The sequence below is a fragment of the Schistocerca americana genome, chromosome X (assembly GCF_021461395.2).
Source record: "Schistocerca americana isolate TAMUIC-IGC-003095 chromosome X, iqSchAmer2.1, whole genome shotgun sequence".
NCBI lineage: Eukaryota > Metazoa > Arthropoda > Insecta > Orthoptera > Acrididae > Schistocerca > Schistocerca americana.
In genome coordinates, this window is record NC_060130.1 from 353,476,165 (window position 1) to 353,496,859 (window position 20,695).

The 20,695-nt window shown below is 36.9% G+C and overlaps 1 protein-coding gene across 1 annotated transcript in view; it reads right to left on the minus strand.

Annotated features, from left to right (window-relative positions):
• Window positions 1-20,695, minus strand: part of LOC124556568 (endosome/lysosome-associated apoptosis and autophagy regulator family member 2-like) — a 240,393-nt gene that overhangs the window by 52,681 nt on the left and 167,017 nt on the right. The window contains exons 7-9 of the mRNA XM_047130523.1: window positions 10,143-10,428; window positions 4,764-4,981; window positions 3,886-4,125 (exon numbers count right to left, since the gene is read on the minus strand). Of these exons, the coding sequence (XP_046986479.1) occupies window positions 3,886-4,125; window positions 4,764-4,981; window positions 10,143-10,428 (744 nt within the window). The remainder of the gene's footprint in view (window positions 1-3,885; window positions 4,126-4,763; window positions 4,982-10,142; window positions 10,429-20,695) is intronic.

Sequence of the window (20,695 nt, forward strand, 5' to 3'; positions counted from 1 at the left end):
ATCCTTCGATACAGACAGGAAATGTAGTGGAGGACTCTAATATATAATGTGCATGGAAGATTTCAAGGAATTCTGCAGTTCACCACCAGATGGCAATGACAGATGCCATGACTTCTTTTCTTGTCCCTGTTGCAATTACTGGTAAGATCTGATGGAAGTCCATTGAAAACAAAATAATGCAGCCAGTTATAGGGCTGTTGTTGTCACACAGATGTCACATCGTGCTGTGGAACACTTCAATGGATATTTTATGGGACATCACAACCTCATCCTAAGTAATCAAAGCCCAATCTTGCATCATTTTACCAGTATTACTTTGCTTTGAAACAGTATAGATGCTGTTGGTATCAACATAAAATTTCAAGGAAAGTTTGAATGTGGAATGAGCAGTTCAAAATGAGCTGTGATGCTTGTACTGACAGTGCAGCAGTCAGGTGGCCTTATGCTTATCTCTGCTAGATGGCAAAAACATCATTTTTGCAATGAATGGGGCTTCAATTCATCACAGTTCATCCAATTACGACAAAATGTTTATAAATTAGACACACAAACCTTCCTCATAAATCAGTCTACTTACTAATGAAACTGTATTAAAATCTTTACTGTAGTTGCTAAGATTATCTTGAACATACAGACAGAAGTGACCAAGAACTTTCATTTATGTACATAGAAATGAAGGACATTCAATCAATTTTGGAATTATGATGTAGACAATGCAAGGTAATTACTATTTTATTTTAGCCTATCATTGTCATATCTACATCAAAAAGATAAAAGGTGATGTAGCTCTTCATTTGCTGAAGTATCCATTCATAGTCCATTTTTTCCTTTGGAAATATTTTCCCCATTATTGTTGCAGTGGTAAGGTCATAGACTTCTTCTTTTTCAGCTGCAATGTAGTTTTTTAACTCAAGTTTATTTAATTAATTTTAGAATGAAATTTTCACTCTGTAGTGGAGTGTCACTGACATGAAACTTCATGACAGATTAAAGCCGTGTGTCAGGACTGAGATTGAAACTCAGGACCTTCGCCTTTCACAGGCTAGTGCACTACTGACTGAGCTACCAAACCACAACTCCTGACCCGTCTTCACAGCTAATTAATTTTAGCTTACTAAGTGGTATGAAATAACATTTATCTAAATGAAACTTTTGTCAGTTTTATTTTATTCTCTGCTCTTACACTCCACTGATACCAAAGCTATACAAAGTTTTCATACAATGCTGATTATACAATTCAATTCTGCTAGTTATAAATTCCAGCAAGCATAACATTTCAGGATTTTGATGTTATGATGACTTCCCAATTTTTTAACATTGTGTAGATTTAAATGATAGTGGGGTGTTTTAATAAATAACTAAAAACAGCAAGTAGAAGCTGAGCAAGGGATGATGTTTATGGTGATGATGGTGATGAGTGGAGCATCCAGCTGCCCTAAGTTTTGTTGCAGGTTTTAGAAACTATGTTTCCTCATTCAGTGCATATGAACTGATTCTAGCAAATATTAACCAGCTAGAATGATGACTGTTCTCAGTATGTCATGGTGGCAGGAAAACACAAATTACAATTGCTGATTTTTTGTTTTATTCAAGAAATACAGGATACTATTTAAGGTTTTCTCCTTTTCACTTAATTGTATTTATCTATGAAACTACTGTAGTTCAGAAAAACAACTTCTGAATATAAACAGTTTCTTCCTCTTCTGTATGCTATCTGTAAATTTAGACAACAGTTGGTAATTTTTCATGTGACTTTAAAACAAGTGCCTACTGAGTCAATGAAATGTGTATGGCACTAGTATAAATTTTAAGATTTACTAGGAACAAGTCATGTGCATTCATGATGAAAGAGTCCTACTGTATGGCCTAAAAAATCCAAATTAATTAGCATATTGGAGCTGAACCCTATTTAAGGTAAACCCTCATCTAAGGAAAAAATATTTCAGTCTGAGAAATTCATCAAAAAGTGGTTTTAATCTACACAAAATAGGTTATAAAATGCTTTTTGAAAGTATGTTGCTATTAAGGCAATTTTGAAGCCACACTTACAAGAATTGGCATTTGGATTCTTGGTCAGAAATAAGGAAATGGATATTCCAACATTTTTGGAAATTTACCACCTATTCAGGTGAAATAGTGCATGAAAGGTTTTTTAAATAAATCATTATTAAAGACCTGCTAAAGCATTTTTAAAGCTACATATACGAAAATTGGTATTTGACTTTTTGGTTACAAATAAAAAATAGGTGGTTTAGTGTTTTTGGAAATTCAGCCTCTAAGGGGGTGAAATAGGAGAGCAAATGTTTTATGAAATATTTCATTATGAACAAATTTTCGTAGCTAAGTCTATGAAAATTTGCATTTCGCTTCTCAGTTAGAAACAAAAAATACATGTGTCACTGTTTTTGGAAATTCAACCCCCAATAGTGTGAAATAGGAGGTGAAATGTTTTATGAAAGTATTTCATTATGAAAGGATTTTTAAAGCTAAATCTGTGAAAATTGGCATTTGGATACTTAGTTAGAAATGAAAGAAATATGTGTTACATGGTTTTTGGAAATTCAACCCCTAAGGACGTGAAATAGAGCCAGACTAATTCACTGACTAATCATCTTCCAGCCAAAACAACTAAGGATAGAAGGTTGAAATATGGTGAGGGTGTGGATCTTATACTGTAGGTATTGTTTAAGAAGGGATAGTTTGAAATTCCATTCCTAAAGGGGGTTAAATAAGGGATGAAAGACTTTTTGAAAATATGTTGCTATTAAGGCAATTTTGAAGATAAAACTATGAAAACTGGTATTTTGCGTCTAGGTTAGAAATACTCGTTTCAGCATTTTCAGAAATTCAAGTATTAAGTGGCTAAAATAGTGGCTGAAAGTTTTTTTTAAATAATTTATTATTAAAGAACTATTAAAGCATTTTCAAAGTTACATCTATGAAAACTGGTATTTGACTTGTCCATCAGAAATAAAAATATATATTTTTAAGTTGATGTAAATGGCTGCAGTTTTGTCATAAGTTGCACTGTGAAGTGTCTAATTTTTATTTTTTGATGGTGACTAGTTTTGGACACCTGTGTCGATTTTCAAACTATCTGTGCTATAAGTGTGACAAATACAATGATAGGCCATGTACAGAAACTACCCTGCAGTTATCAAAGTGGTATATGGCTGACTTAACAACAGCAAATTACACCAAATAGGTCAGGCATTAGAGAACCACCTATTTTTCACCTGCAGCATGCTAAAAGTGTTTTTGGAAATGCAGTCCCCTAAGGGAGAGAAATAGGGGATGTAAAGTTTTATGAAATTATTTCATTATGAAAACATGTTCAAATCTAAATATATGAAAATTTATATTTGGCTTCTCTGTTAGGAAATTTAAAAAAAAATCATGTTTCCCTGCTTTTGGAAATTCAGCTCCTTAGGGGGTGAAAGAAGGGTGAAAATTTTTAATACAATATTTTCTTATATCAAAAATTTGTTTAAACTTAAATCTGTTAAATCTGATGTTTCACTTCACAGTTAAACATAAAGAAATATGTGTTATGGGATGAAAGTTCCTATGGAAATATCACAACAAGAATAAAAAAGACATGATTAACAAAAACCTTGGACCCCAGCTACCAGAATCACTTTTTGGTCAGACTATGCTTCTATGGCCTTAATTGGTGTGAAAAGTTTAGAAGGTTTTGCAATTTGTGAAAAACATAAGAATCTGATTAAATTAAAAGAAAAAAATCTGTGCAGACTATACAGAGTACACGAGAAGTACTTGAAACAGTCCAGACAGGTAGTTATTTAAGAAAAATGAAAATAATATTAATTTTTAGATTCATTGGCAACTAGAACAATTGACACTGTGGAGATGGTATTTAATTACCTGATGACAAGGTAAACAAGTTGAGGCTCCTCCATCAATAGTATTTGTCACATTAATGGAATAAATTTTGGCAATATCATCTTCCAACATTTCTTCATTACTGTCTTCATCTAGTGGAAGTTTTTGAAATGCCCAGCTAAATGTGTATGAATCATTCTGCATTAGGGCGAGCACAAAGTCTTGTCTAGGCTGGGATTCTGTCCACCTTTGAATTACAGAGAGTTCTTTCGAATCAGAACCCTGAAAAGAAAATGGTAAAAAATATTAGTTATTTCATCATGGATAGGCTGATGGATTAGAATAATTTTGCATGCAATTCTTCTAGGTTTTAGACTGCGTCAGAAATGATGCTCTAACATACTGGTCACTGCTACAAGTGACTTTCATCAGGACAAAATACATATTACAGCACTACACACCCTGACAGAAAACACTAGTAATTGTGGCCGAACCATTGGTTCATCATTTTACAACTTGACACGGTCTACAACCCAGAAGAATTTTATGGAAATAAACTCTGGCCATGAAAGTCTTTGATCTTAAATTAAAATAAAAGAATATGAATTATGCTGTGTCATACCATCAGTTTTCATAAACCAGATTTGTAAGTAAGAAGACATTTCTCATGAACATTGCTAAAATGTCACTCGATAACATCACACAGCTATTTACAACGTGATTCTAAGTAGTCTTTCTTTGTGTTGAAGAGTCACTAATTTTTCACTCTCAGCCACGGACAAGACAGTTTTTGTGCATGTTGTACTTATATAGACAATGATAATGACAGGTGATTGAGGCATATAGTGTTATAGTTTCATAGCCATGTTCATATATTTTGTTGTTAATTAATTTGTAAATTTTTTACATTAAAAGCCTACCTGCATGAAAACAAATTCACATTTGCTTCTACATATGAGTTCAAAAGAGAATGAAATGCTTCCAACTTCAAGATGATGGTCGGAACTGAATCCTCCTTGGCTTCTAAAACCAGCAACATTTAATGAAAGAAGCAAATATGCACCATAGTTTTGGTTGTGAGCAGAGTGAATATATGATCCAGCACACTGCCATCCAAGTCCATTGCTGCATCGGGTACCTGATGAACAATATAAATATTTTAAAATAAATACACTAAATGGGGCAATTTGGCTGATGTATAATTACATGAAATACCTACATCTACCTCTACATCTATAAATATTATTAAAGTAGACTAGATGTTACTGATTTTGGTTGCACAATTTTACAGATTAATGTATATAACTGAAAATCAAAACTGAAATGTTAATCTTATTACAATAGTAGAATTGATCTACATATCACCTTGAAAGGCAACAAAAGAAGATGTAAAAGGAAGGAAATGTACTGTTATGGAAAATGATTATGTCTTGATAAAGTATTTTGTCAAAAATACAGTTTCTCATATGGAGATAACGAGGCTATGTTTTTCTGCAGGAGGGAAAAAAAACGAAATACAAGTGTATATTCACAAAAACGAAACACATCATATGCATAAGGGAAAACTGTGTCATAATAATGGATTGATTAGTAAAACAAAAAGGGACACCCTAACATTGAGAATAAGCCAATAAATTTTAATATTCAATGAATATCAAAAGCAAACTCAAATTCCTTTCAAGTAGACTAATTTTTTTCTAGCACATAATTACAATCCATATGCAAAAACTAAATAATATTATATTTTCCAAACTGAATACAACTCTGCATGCATGCTCCACTCCAGTATGTTACACAGTGCTGTTGACTGGACCACCCTGTTGGAATTTATATTTACACTTAATAGTCTAAATAAATACATCTACAGGGTGTTTCAAAAATGAATTTACTACTTTAAAAATTCATATAAACTTATTGAAATAAGATATAGAGCCGGGTTTAGTGTTATTTTGTAGGGAAACACATCAAGTTTTTTTACCTTAAACTAAAGATGTCGCATGTGGCTTCCACTGGTTATTCTGCACACATCCTATCGGAAGTCAATTTCTTCCCAAAGGTGCTGTAGCATTGTAGGTGTAGCTTGCTCAGTGGCAGAGTAAATTTTTGCTCTAAGTTCAGGAAGAGAATCTGGCACAGAAGGTACAAACACTACATCCTTGATGAATCCCCATACAAAAAAATTGATTGGTGTCAGGTCTCGGGAACATGGGGTTCATGCAATTGATGCATCATGACTAAACCATTGACCTGGAAAGCAGTCACTGAGAAAATCTCAGACATCAGCTAGTTAGTGGGGTGGTGTACCATCTTGCATGAAATAAACATTTCATTCTTGGTCATCCTCATCGATCTCTGGTATCAAAAATTGTTGTAACATATGCGGGTATACTATCCCATTGATGGGTATCTCATGGAAAAAAAGGGGCTGTACATTTTGTTCTTGCTCAATGCACAAAGACCGTTCAGCATAGGGCTACCACAAACCTGTTGCAATATCTTACGTGGATTTTCACTGCCCAAAATCCTACAGTTTTGTGTGTTAGCCTTGCCACTTAAGTGAAAAGTTGACTTGTCAGAAAAGATGATATTGTCCAAGAAATGTTCATCCTCATGTAATTGATTTAACGTACCCACACAGAAGTTCTTGCAAGGAATTTTATCAGTGTATTTTACTGCCTGTATGATAATCAATCTGAATGGTTTCAAATGCAAACGGTTTCTCAATACATGCCAAACAGATGTATGTGGGATTTCCAGTTAGCAAGATGCACTACGGATCAATTTTGTAAGGCTGTTGACAAAACATTGTCTCACTTGCTCAACGATGTCATCAGATGTGCTTGGAAGATTTGATGATTCCCCACACCTTACTGAGCACCCTGTTTCTACAAAACATTTATGCCACTCATAAATTGTAGGCCTTCTAAGAGGATCTTTAGTATACTTGGTATGGAAATTACACTGAACTGTTATCACCGACTTCGGTTCTTCAACCCTAAACACACCTCTAGCATGCTCAGGTCCAGTGAAGGTAGCTATCTTTAACTCAACTGCCACTAACACTCCTTACAATATGATTTGGCACTAACAAACTATGTCAGACAAAACTTGATGTATTTCCCCACAAATTAACACTACAATCGCCTCTGTAGGTACTATGAATTAATTTACATGAATTTTCAAAATTGTAGTGTCCTTTTTGAAACACCCTGTATTTCAAAGTCACAATCATTTGGTCTTTAACTGCTTATTGAAGAATCCTTTAAGGGAAGCTGAATAAAAAGCAGAGCTTTCAATATTCAGAAAGAAACTATTTAGTTACACTGTGGTTCCCCTACCTTATGTATGTATGGTTCAGTCTTTAATCAGAATTTTATGTTAAATCAGATACTACTGTCCAAGCTCTCATGAAAGTCTGTCACATGTTGTACATTTAGGTGGCACATCTTGAGGAAAAATCAGAGAATCAACCAAGTGGTCATCTCAGACTGTGTGGAAAATCATGTAAAATGTACATTCAGGCTGTACAACATGTCAGAACTTTATCATCAGCTAATACAAATCATTCAAATTAGGTCTAACATATCTTCTCCCTGAGATTTCAAACATCTAACTCACATGGCCAATTGAAGAAATGATTTTTTGTCTATGGAGAAAAATGATTGCTATTTTATACACTACTTTTCACTTCAGACACAATAACATAAAGTGATAACAATCATAAACAATTTTGGTCAGATTGTATATGCCTGTCACAGACAGAATCTTAAGTGGGTAATGAATAGCTAAAACCAGTTACGTGTGATATTATATTATGTGATTACGTCTAAAATAAAAATAAATGCATATCACATAGTGCTACTTGTGGTTGTAATCCTAACTGATCTTGTCACTGGACAGCTTTTTGAATGAGTTTGGTCACAACCAAATGTTTGGAATTCTTGTCCAAAACCTGTAATAGAAGGAACTTCTACACCCTCTCCCTTCATCCCCACATCAACACTTCATTTCTGCAGGATCGAAAATGTTTTCAAATGGGATAGAAGAGATAGAGAAGATCCAATGAAGGGCAGCATGTTTCAACATGGGTTTACTTAGTGGGCATGAGACTATTATAGAAATGCTCAACAAACTCCAGTGGTAGGCACTATAAGAGAGACATTGTGCACCAGGGAAAGGTTTACTACCTAAATTTTGAGAGAGTACTTTCAGGGAGAGTCAGACAATATATTAATTCCTTCCACAAACATCTCACAAAATTACCTCAATGAGAAAATTTGAGAAATTAGAGCTAATAAAGAGTCTTACTGACATTCAGTCTTCCCATGCATCGTTCATGAGTGGAACAGAGAAAGAGGGAGCAGCTGGTTGTACCAGAAGTACCGTCCGCCATCTGCCATCAGGTGGCTGATGGAGTACTGATGTAGATGTAGGTGTTGATGTATCTACAATGCCACCTCCCTCAGTGGTGGTGTGATTTCCATGTCAAGAATCTCAAACACACTCATTGGCTCAGTTATATCAGGACAAGCAATACTGATGCAAGGTCATCTATCAATTACCCAACTTGCATAATGTACACAACACTATTTTATTAAGTGCCTTTAACTTTATATCTGCATAACCTACTCCACCCCCTCTCACCACTCTCTCCCTGTTTCCTCTCTCTCACCCCCCCCCCACCCCCCCCCACCCCATACACACACACACACACACACTTGCTACTACTTAAACCATCATCACTACTACAGATCACTACACTTGTATCACTATCATGCATTGAATATTAATGCAGTAACTTGCTCTGCACTGAATGTCATGTAGCATAGAACTTCCTGTTTAAATATTTTTTGTATGCTTAAGTGTATATATGATCATGTCATCAAGAGAAAAAAGATCAAAGAGAAAAAAAAGATGCACCAAAAAGGAATTATGCAAATACAATGGAAATAGGTAGATGTGATGTGCATATACAGATAAACAAACGATTACCATTTCAGAAAAATTGAATGGTTTATTCAAGAGAAAGAGCTTTACAAAATGAGCACGTAAGTAACCAGGTGGTCCACCTCTGGCCCTTATGCATGGAGTTATTCGGCTTGGCATTATTTTGACAGAGCTGTTGCATGTTCTACCAAGGAATATCATGCCAAATTCTGTCCAACTAGTGTGTGAGATTATCAAAATCCTGAGTGGGTTGTAAGGCCCTGCCCACAATGCTCCATGGGGAGAGATCCAATGACCTTGCTGTCTAAGTAGGTTTTGGCAAGCATGAAGACAAGCAGTAGAAACTCTTGCTGAGTGCATGCAGGCATTATCTTGCTGAAATGTAACTCCAGAATGGTTTGTCATGAAGGGCAACAAATTGGGGCCTAGAAAATCATCAATGTACCACTGAGCTCTAAGGGTGCCACTGAAGACAGCCAAAGGGGTCCTGCTATGGAAAGAAATGGCATCCCAGACCATCACTCCTAGTTGTGAGGCTGTATGGCAGGCAACAATCAGGTTGGTATCCCATCACTGCCTGGGGCATCTCCAGACACATGTTCAACCTGAAATTTCACTGACTGAAGTACAGTTGTCATCAGTGATGAGTCTCACTTTGAAATGAGCCCTGATGAGCAATGAAGATGTGTTTGGAGACGTCCCAGACAGTGATGGGTCACCAACCTGACTTGTGCACCTCATACAACAAATGGTTCATATGATCACTAAACATACAGTTCACTACAACACAATGTGTTTGAGGGCTTATGGCAAGCAGGTCCTTAGATTATGCTTATCTCCAAAAATTCTCATTTTAAAAGCCATAAATTGTTGTCTTCTGTATATATGTGTGGATGGATATGTGTGTGTGTGCGCGAGTGTATACCCGTCCTTTTTTCCCCCTAAGGTAAGTCTTTCTGCTCCCGGGATTGGAATGACTCCTTACCCTCTCTCTTAAAACCCACATCCTTTCATCTTTCCCTCTCCTTCCCTCTTTCCTGATGAGGCAACAGTTTGTTGCGAAAGATTGAATTTTGTATGTATGTTTGTGTTTGTTTGTGTGTCTGTCGACCTGCCAGCACTTTCATTTGGTAAGTCACATCATCTATATATATATATATATATATATATATATATATATATATTCCCACGTGGAATGTTTCCTTCTATTTTATATATATATATATATATATATATATATATATATATATATATATATATATATATATATACACAATTGTGTTCTCTGTAAGACAAACATAGTTTTGCATTCAGCAAATAAGTAACAGTAATAATTCATCGCTGAAAACTACCATCTGGCTGGATGCAAGCTGCACTCATCATTTTCGGCATTTCTGTCCAATGGAGTATTTGGTAACCATAATTTGGAGTGGTGTTTGGTGGACATCTTTTGCAACCTGTTTTTCCATCTGAATACATTTCTTTTGGACAGAATTCACACGTAGAACCATTAACATACTCCATCCCAGGATTGCATGGTGGACACGCTTGTTTCTCCCTTGGTTCAGGCAACTGAACAGCATTTATAACATCATCACGGCAAATCTTTGGCTGCAACCACTGGTATACATGTTGTGTCTGAAAGGAAAAGCAAATCAAGTTAAACAAATTTCACAAGATGAGACATGTTACAAAATTCAGTGAACTAAAAATTTCTGAAAGAAGTGAGTGTATTTACTAGTAAGTACACATAATTCTTTCATACATTGTATTGAGACTATACAACTAGCAATAAATAAAAGTAAAAAAGATGGGAAAAATTACACAAAATAAATGTCAGAAGCTATAAGAGGTACAGGAGTCATCAGCATGTAGTTTGATTTTTTGCTATGGCAGGGATTACTCTATTAAAACTGGTAAACCATTGCCTTTGACTGATATGTGAACTGACTCGCCCTACATGTTATGAGGCAGGGGTAAATTTTAATGGCTAATCCAAATTGTAGAGTAACTACATATCAGATTTTACACACACACACACACACACACACACACACACACACACACACACACACACACACACACACCACACACAATGCACTGCAAGAAAAACTTTCTTATAGAATATCACATGCACATTAGTAATGTGTATTGCTAGGTAACTATATCTAATTTCCATTGTTTGCAACAGATTAAAGAATCTGAGATACCACTAATGTCTAAATATTTGTATATATAACATTGTATTATATTGTATTGTATGTTAACCAGGGGCCTAGAAATGATGAAGAGGCTCCGTACCCACTGCAGTCGCAGTGGTCCACAACCCCACAATAACTGCAGTTCACTTCACCCCTCCACCGCCCCACACTGAAGCACTGTTTCAGGTTTATTGTGAGGTTCAGCCCCCTGTGGACACCCCCCCAGGGAACATCTCACACTAGACCAGTGTAACCCCTATGTTTGTGTGGTAGAGTAATGGTGGTGTACGCATACGTGGAGAACTTGTTTGCACAGCAGTCGCCGACATAGTGTAGATGAGGCGGAATAAGGGAAACCAGAATGCATTCACCGAGGTAGATGGAAAACCACCTAAAAACCATCCACAGACTGTCCGGCTCACGGGACCTCGACAGAAGTCCTCCAGGCGGATTCGTGCTGGGGACCAGGCGCTCCTTCCCAATCCGGAAAGCTGTGTGTTAGGCCGCATGGCTAACTGGGCAGGCTATATATAGCATGGTATACCTACTTATTATATGTAAATCAAAGACATGTATATAGCAAATTTCCTTTCAAGCAGAGAAAGCATTTTTGCATATTTTACATGTTGATACTGTACGTAGCATGCAATGTGTAAGCACTGACTTGTAAAGATGCCACAAGTTCATAAAAGATTATACTGCCAAACATTGTGACAAAGTATTTACAACACAATTCATTTTTATGGTCATTTCATTGTTGTTTGTACACTATCCAAAATCTGTATGGAAATATAAATAAGTAGGCCTAGAATTATGTAAATTTTCAAGAATTATGTAAAAGGGTAAATGCATCAACTTAAGATAAAGAACATTAGTCTGCAAATGATTATGTTAAATGTTGCAAAGCCAAGCATACTGAAGCACCAAAGAAACTGGTATAGGCATGCGTATTCAAATACAGAGCTACGTAAACAGGTAGAATACAGCACTGCAGTTGGCAATGCCTATATAAGACAAGTGTCTGGTGCAGTTGGTAGCTCAGTTACTGCTGCTAAAATGGCAGGTTAGTAAGATTTAAGTGAGTTTGAATGTGGTGCTATAGTTGGCGCATAAGCAATGGCATACAGTATCTCTGAGGTAGTAATGGAGTGGTGTTTTTCCTTACGACCATTTCATGGGTGTACCATGAATATCAGGAATCTGATAAAACATCAAATTTCTGACATCGCTGTGGGCGGAAAAAGATCCTGCAATAACGGACTGAAGAGAATCATTCAGCATGACAGGCATGCAACCCTTTCACGAATTGCTGCAGATTTCTATGCTGGGCCATCAACAAGTGTCAGGCATGAATCATTCAATGAAACATCACTGATATGGGCTTTCAGAGCCAAAGGCCCATTCATGTACCCTTGTTAACTGCACGACACAAAGCTTTATGCCTCACCTGGGCCAGTCAACACCAACACCAACACTGACTGGAAACATGTTGCATGGTCAGACAAGTCTTGTTTCAAATTGTACTAATTGGATGGATGTGTATGGGTGTGGAGACAACCTCATGAATCCATGGACCCTGGATTTCAGCAGTTGACTGTTCATGTTGGTGAAGGATCTGTAACGTTGTGTAGCATGTGCATGTGGAGTGATATAGGAGCCTGATACATCTAGAAATGACTCTGACAAGTCACACATGTAAGCATCCTGTCTGATCACCTGCATCCAGTCATGTGGAGACAACCTCATGAATCCATGGACCCTGGATTTCAGCAGTTGACTGTTCATGTTGGTGAAGGCTCTGTAATGATTTGTAGCATGTGCATGTGGAGTGATATGGGAGCCTGATACATCTAGAAATGACTCTGACAAGTGACACATGTAAGCATCCTGTCTGATCACCTGCATCCAGTCATGTCCATTGTGCATTCAAATGGACTTGGGCAATTCCACCAGGACAATGCCACACCCCACATGTCCAGAATTACTACAAAGTGGCTCTAGGAACACTCTTCTAAGTTTAAACACTTCTGCTGACCACCAAACTCCCCAGACATGAACATTAGTGAGCATATCTGGGATGCCTCGCAACGTGCTGTTCAGACGAGATCTCCACCCCTTCATACTCTTACAGATTTATGGACAGCCCTGTAGGATTCATGGTGTTAGTTCCCTCCAGCACTACTTCAGACATTAGTCAAGTCAATGCCACATCATGTCGTGCCACTTCTGCATGCTTATGGGGGGCCTACACAATATTAGGCCGGTGTACGAGTTCCTTTGGCTCTTCAGTGTATCTTGTGACTGCTCTGCCAGATCGATGCATGAATCTACTATTCATTGCTTCTGTAAGGTAATAAATTAATGTATTGTGTATGTTGTTGCTAACAGTGTAGAGCAGTTAAACCAGGCCATCATCGAAACATGGATCATTAAGCACAACATATGAAAACCGCATTAACACAGTGCCTATGTCATGTGTTTACTAGCATTACATGTTCTGTAGCCACGATGTAAATGTCTGTAAGACTGCAATCACTCTTTTCTAGTTGAAGTGTGCAGTCAATTAGCTCTAGTGAAACAGCATTGCTCCTGGTTGTCAGATTGGCAGATATCATTTTCATGTATGTATTACAAGAGAACTTATCGCAAAGAAAGCAAATGAAACCTTCAAGGAAGTCACTATGCAATGAAGTAACACTAAACAAAAATAAATAAGAGTGAAGTAGAGAAAGTATGTTGATAAATTAAATGTAGGCAGCACCTCTACACAGTGTATAATAAACACAAAATTTCTGGGAATGAATATTGATTCTCAGCTGATGCAATGTGAACACACAAAGATACTTGCAAACAGAATGTAGTCAACATGTTTTGCCCTTAGAGTCCTGTCATCAGTGTGTAACAATCAGAGCCTTTTATCTGCATAATATTCACATGTAAACTCAATTCCTAGCTATGGAGTTCTTTTCTGGGGCACAAATGCACAAAATGCAAAAACAATTTTCAAACTGCAGAAAATGGTCACTAGAATAGCAACCAATAACAGTATTTGAGCTCATTGCAAAGATCTGTTCAAAACATTTGGGAATTTAACTGCACTGTGTGAGTACATTTACCAATCAGTTTTGTGCATCAAAAATGGCATTTATAATTGCTGCACAAACAACTCTAGCTATAACAATAGTACAAGATCTAGACTTAACTTGCATTTACCAAGAAAGAATAAACATAAAACTCAAAACCACATTTTCTGTTAAGGAATAAAACAGTACATTAAATTGCCTTATTAGATTAAAGAGATTGCTAAAATGAACTTATTTAAAAAGGCAGTTAAGCACTATTATTTAGATAGTCACATGTTCCATAGATTTTTTGACTGATTTTTTATGCAAATAATGTGGAGTAAGTCAGTTTACTGAATATGTATCCATGATTAATTTTAACATTAAATGAATATATTTTTTAGTCTTACTCATGCAGTTACACTTAAAAACTAGTTCTTTTCTTCTTTGCACGATAGCAAGTCTGTAATAAAAAAATTATGTATTGAATATAAGGAGCTGTCCAGGAGAAATGATTTTAGCTTAGATTTAAAACTTGCTTTCGTACTTGTAGACATTTTATGTTATTAGGAAAATGATTAAAAAATTTTGTTGAAGCAAACTGGGCTCCTTTCAGAGTCACTGACGACTTTAGTAAAGGGTAATAAAGGTCATTTTTTCCCCTATTGTTGTGGGTATGGATATCACTGTTCGCCCCAAATTTTGATACATTACTTATGATGAATTTCATTAGCAAATGTGTGAACTGTGATGGTGCAATTAAAATGCTTAACTTCTTGAAGAAGTACCTCTAAAATAATTGTGGATAAACAGCTCATATTATTCTTACTGCTCACTTTTGTGCGATTAATTCCTTCTTTCTAAGTGATGAGATACCCAAGGAAATTATTCCATAACACATTATTGAGTGGAAATGTGTAAAATATCTCACAAGATTGACTCACTTGTTTCCAAGACTAGAAATTATATAAAGAACAAAAGTAGGTGAACTGAACTGTTTCAGCAGCTCTGTAATATGCTTCTTCCAGTTCAGATTTTCATAAATATATGCACTTAGATTTTGAAACATTCTACCCTGTTCTCTGACCCCTTTTTGTTTGCCACAAAATTTGTTGGTATGATCCTACTTAATTGTACAGAATGTAAGCTGTTTTCTCAAAATTTAGGGAGAGTTTATTTTCAAGTAACCATTTAATAATTCTTTGAAAAACATCAATAACAATTTCTTCAGTTACCTTCTCTTAGATAGACGAGCAAAATATGGTAACATGTTCTTGTCATCAAGTGGTTTTCCTGTTGAGTTTGATTAGGTATTCTGGTCATTCAAAATAAGCAGTGAAGGGGGAAACAACTGTGTGTTTAACAGTAAGCAGCAGGAGCAAACTTAATAATGTTTGAAGGAATTTAAAATGAGCTTTATGATGACAGTGAGTTTATATCAAGGCTAGGTTTAACTTTATATGCTGAAGTAAATGACAAGTCAATTATGGACAAAATGTTAAGGGCCTCACCTACTCCTCACTGTAATGTGAATGAAGAAGCGCACAGTTCTGAGTTGATGAATCCAATTAACGTTAAATAGGACTTGCATAAGGAGAGAAGAAAAGCACAGGAAATGTCAGTAAAGTTTGCTTTTCTTTGGAAATGGTGAAATTTATGGGAAAATTAAATTCAAGAATGGAAGTACAGAAAAAGAACATGTGTAATAAAAGTGACTTGACAAACAGAATAAAAAAATTTTAGACAAAAAATAGAACCTGTAAAAGTTTGTTTTGAAAACAAGTTAGAGGTGTGGTATAGGAAACAGATTTAAAAATAAAGACTGTTAGAAAAGGTTGTGAGGCAAAAAATCAAAGAATTAGACAAATGTGTGAAAACAGTATGGATGCTGTTGCTGGTATCTGTAAAAAAAAAAAATGGGCCTAATCAGTTACATCTACATCTACATCCATACTCTCAAGCCACCTGATGGTGTGTGGCAGAGGATACCTTGAGTACCTCTATTGGTTCTCCCTTCTGTTCCAGTCTCGTATTGTTCGTGGAAAGAATGATTGTCGGTATGCCTCTGTGTAGGCTCTGATTTCTCTGATTTTATCTTCATGGACTCTTCACGAGATATACATAGGAGGGAGCAGTATACTGCTTGACTCCTCGGTGAAGGTATGTTCTCGAAACTTCAACAGAAGCCCGTACCGTGCTACTGAGCATCTCTCTTGCAGAGTCTTCCACTGGAGTTTATCTATCATCTCCATAACACTTTTGCAATTGCTAAATGTTCCTGTAATGAAGCGGGCTGATTCCCATTGGTTCTTCTTATCTCTTCTATCAACCCCATCTGGTACGGAACTCACACCAGTGAGCAGTATTCAAGCAGTGGGCAAACAAGTGTACTGTAACCTACATCCTTTGTTTTTGGATTGCATTTCCTGGCATCTGCTTTACTGATGATTAATTTTATATGGCCATTCCATTTTAAATCACTCCTAATGCCTACTCCCAGATAATTTAAGGAATTGGCTGCTTCCAGTTGCTGACCTGCTATATTGTAGCTAAATGATAAAGGATCTTTCTTTCTATGTATTTGCAGCAAATTACACTTGTATACATTGACATTGAATTGCCATTCCCTGCACCATGCGTCAATTTGTTGCAGGTCCTCCTCCATTTCAGTACAATTTTCCATTGTTACAACCTCTCGATATACTACAGCATCATCCGCAAATAGCCTCAGTGAACTTCCGATGTTATCCACAAGGTCATTTATAAATATTGTGAATAGTAACGGTCCTATGACACACCTGAAATCACTCTTACTTTGGAAGCCTTCTCTCCATTGTGAATGACATGCTGCATTCTGTTATCTTGGAACTCTTCAATCCAATCACACAATTGGTCTGATAGTCCATACGCTCTTACTTTGTTCATTAAACAACTGTGGGGAACTGTATCAAACGCCTTGCGGAAGTCAAGAAACATGGCATCTACCTGGGAACCCATGTCTATGGCCCTCTGAGTCTCGTGGATGAATAGTGCGAGCTGGGTTTCACATAATCATCTTTTTCGAAACGCATGCTGATTCCTACAGAGTAGATTTCTAGTCCCCAGAAATGACATTTTACTTGAACATAATACATGTTCCAAAATTCTACAACTGATCAACGTTAGAGATATAGGTCCATAGTTCTGCACATCTGTTCAACATCCCTTCTTAAAAACAGGGATGACCTGTGCCCTTTTCCAATCTTTTGGAACACTATGCTCTTCTAGAGACCTATGGTACACTGCTGCAAGAAGGGGGGCATGTTCCTTCATGTACTCTGTGTAAAATCGAACTGGTATCCCATCAGGTCCAGTGGACTTTCCTCTTTTGAGCAATTTTAATTGCTTTTCTATCCCTCTGTCATTTATTTTGATATCTACCATTTTTTCATCTGTGCGACAATCTAGAGAAGGACCTACAGTGCAGTCTTCCTCTGTGAAACAGCTTTGGAAAAAGACATTTAGTATTTTGGCCTTTAGTCTGTCATCCTCTGTTTCAGTACCATTTTGATTACAGGGTTTATGAACATTATGTTTTGATCCACCTACCACTTTGACAGAAGTCCAAAATTTCTTAGGATTTTCTGCCAAGTCAGTACATAGAACTTTACTTTCGAATTCGTTGAACACCCCTCGCATAGCACTCCTCACACTACATTTAGCTTCGTGTAATTTTTGTTTGTCTGCAAGGCTTTGGCTATGTTTATCTTTGCTGTGAAGTTCCCCTTGCTTCCGTAGCAGTTGTTATACCACGGTGGCTCTTTTCCATCTCTTATGATCTTGCTTGGCACATACTTGTCTAATGCATATTGTACGATGGTTTTGAACTTTGTCCACTGATCCTCAACACTATCTGTACTTGAAATAAAACTTTTGTGTTGAGCCGTCAAGTACTCTGAAATCTGCTTTTCGTCACTTTTTCTAAACAGAAGAATCTTCCTACCTTTTTTTTTAATATTTCTATTTGCGGCTGAAATAACCATTGCTGAAATCGCTTTATGATTGCTGATTCCCTGTTCTATGTTAACTGCTTCAAATAGTTCGGGTCTGTTTGTCACCAGAAGGTCTAATATGTTATTGCCACGAGTGGGTTTCTCTGTTTAACTGCTCAAGGTAGTTTTCAAATAACTCACTTAAAAAAATTTCTCTTCATTCTTTGTCCCTGCCACCCATTAGAAACGTTTGAGTCTCCCAGTCTATATCAGGTAAATTAAAATCTCCATCCAAAACTATAACATGGTCGGGAAATCTACTCAAAATATTTTCCAAATTTCCTTCAGGTGTTCTGCCTTCTGTAAGAGGTTATTTGAAGTCTAACTCTTACAGATGGGCAGTTGAGGTGACAGAATCTTGCAAATCATGGGAGAAATTTAATAATTTTTTTTGGATGAGTACTGGTCTAAAGATGAACAGCAAAAGATCTTGAGTGAATTTTGGGGTGGTGAGAGGTATGATTGAAGGAGAGGTACTGTTAAATGTTTTTGTCCATACTGAACTAATGAACCCAAGTACTTGAAAAGAGAGTTAGGCAGTGAGTCTATAATCATGGGTCTGGAAAACAGACTTCCACAGAGAGTTAGGGAATGCTTTTTCCTGCTCCCAGAAGTAATATTAGTGATTTTTTGAACTATGTAGGAAAACAGAATGAGTAAAATCCATGTCTGAGGTAAGTGGGAGAATTTTAACTCTAGGAACCAATTCAGATGAGACTACCAAGTAAATTGAATGAGTAGGTTAAGTGCTAGTTGTAGTAAATGTAGTTGGGAAATGAATGGACAGAGAGGGAATAGAACTAAAATGGCAGGAGGAATTCCAGTGATAGAAATAGGGGGAACAACGATTACAGATCCTATCAAAAAAAAACTAAGGTTTGCACTAGTTAAGCTAGGACTTGAGCAAAAAACAAAAGAGCCACCAGTGAACAGAAACAAACCAACATGGACAAATGTTCATGAGAATAAAGATACCGAAGTAGGCATCAGTGCAGAAGCAAGAAAATTACAACCTGAAATGCAGGAAAAAATGTTTTTTTTAAAAACAGCAGAGTCGATAGACAAAAACAACCTCAAAAATGTGTGGAAAAATATAGTTATTAGTTCAACCTATGAGGCTGCTGCACCTAAGGAAGAAACTCGTGCAGAAGTCTCAAGAACCAAAAGTAAGTATGAGTGGCCAAGTATGACTTACAGTAAAAATATTTTGTAGGATCACAGTAATGAAAAACAGAGCAAAATAAAGAAAATAATGAATTCCTTGTTATAGGCGATTTTCTGCTGAAAAATGTGATGAATCCCACAATAGACATTCACCCAGAAATCATGACCCCCCAGTTGAAGAAACACTTAAGCAACATATATAGCTCACAGGATTGTTCAGCAGAGGCATCTTGGAAGAATTACAAAGGAGTCTTCATTCATGAAGGTACAAATTCTCTTACAAGCAGCACTGAAGTGGAAATTGTAAGTGACACAAAAAATCTAATTCGATGTGCCAGTAACCTCTACAAAATGTCTGGAATCATGGTGAGTAGTATTATCTGCAGAAGATCACTCAGTGATTGATATATTGAGAGAATAAACCGTGATTTAAATGAAAACTGTAATCATCTGGTAGCTGTGTTCATAAATCCAAATAAATTCTTAAGCAATAAATGTATAGGGTAAAGACAGTCTGCATTAAAATAAGTTAGGATCCAAAATGTTTTGTAAACTGTTCGCTGATGCATGTAAAATTCTGCAAAATAGGGTAAACTTATAAGAAATGATGGGGATGAGAAACATGTTTGGTAACGAAAACACCAGGAGTAAGACAGTACCTAAGGGTATGCTTGAGACCACAAACAGAAAAGAATGTCCTTACATAATGCATGTGAATACACACATCCAAAAAAGTTTTGCATCGCCTTGGTTACGAGAGTTCTGGAACCCGTACAGAAAATTGGAATTGAGATCAACATAAACATCATTTCTGCCCTTTTTATTGCTCAGGAAAACCACACATTGCATGTTTTACCACCATACATTGAGACCTTTAGAGGTGATGGTCCAGATTGCTGTACACACTGGTACCTCTAATACCCAGTAGCATGTCCTCTTGCATTGATGCATGCCGGTATTTGTCATGGCATACTATCCACAAGTTCATCAAGGCACTGTTGGTCCTGATTGTTCCACTCCTCAATGGTGATTCAGTGTAGATCCCTCAGAGTGGTTGCTGGGTCACGTCGCCCACAAACAGCCCTTTTCAATCTATCACAGGCCTGTTCGCTGGGGTTCATGTCTGGAGAACTTGCTAGCCACTCTAGTCGAGCGAAGTTGTTATCCTGAAGGAAGTCATTCGCAAGATGAGCACGATGGGGGTGCAAATTGTGGTCCATGAAGACGAATGCCTCACCAATATGCTGCTGATATGGTTGCACTATTGGTTGGAGGATGGCATTAATGTGTCGTACAGCCATTATGGAGCCTTCCATGACCACCAGCAGTGTACATCAGCCCCACATAATGCCACCCCAAAACAGCAGGGAACCTCTACCTTGCTGCACTGGTTGGAAAGTGTGTGTAAGGTGTTCAGCCTGTTTGGGTTGCCTCCAAACACATCTCC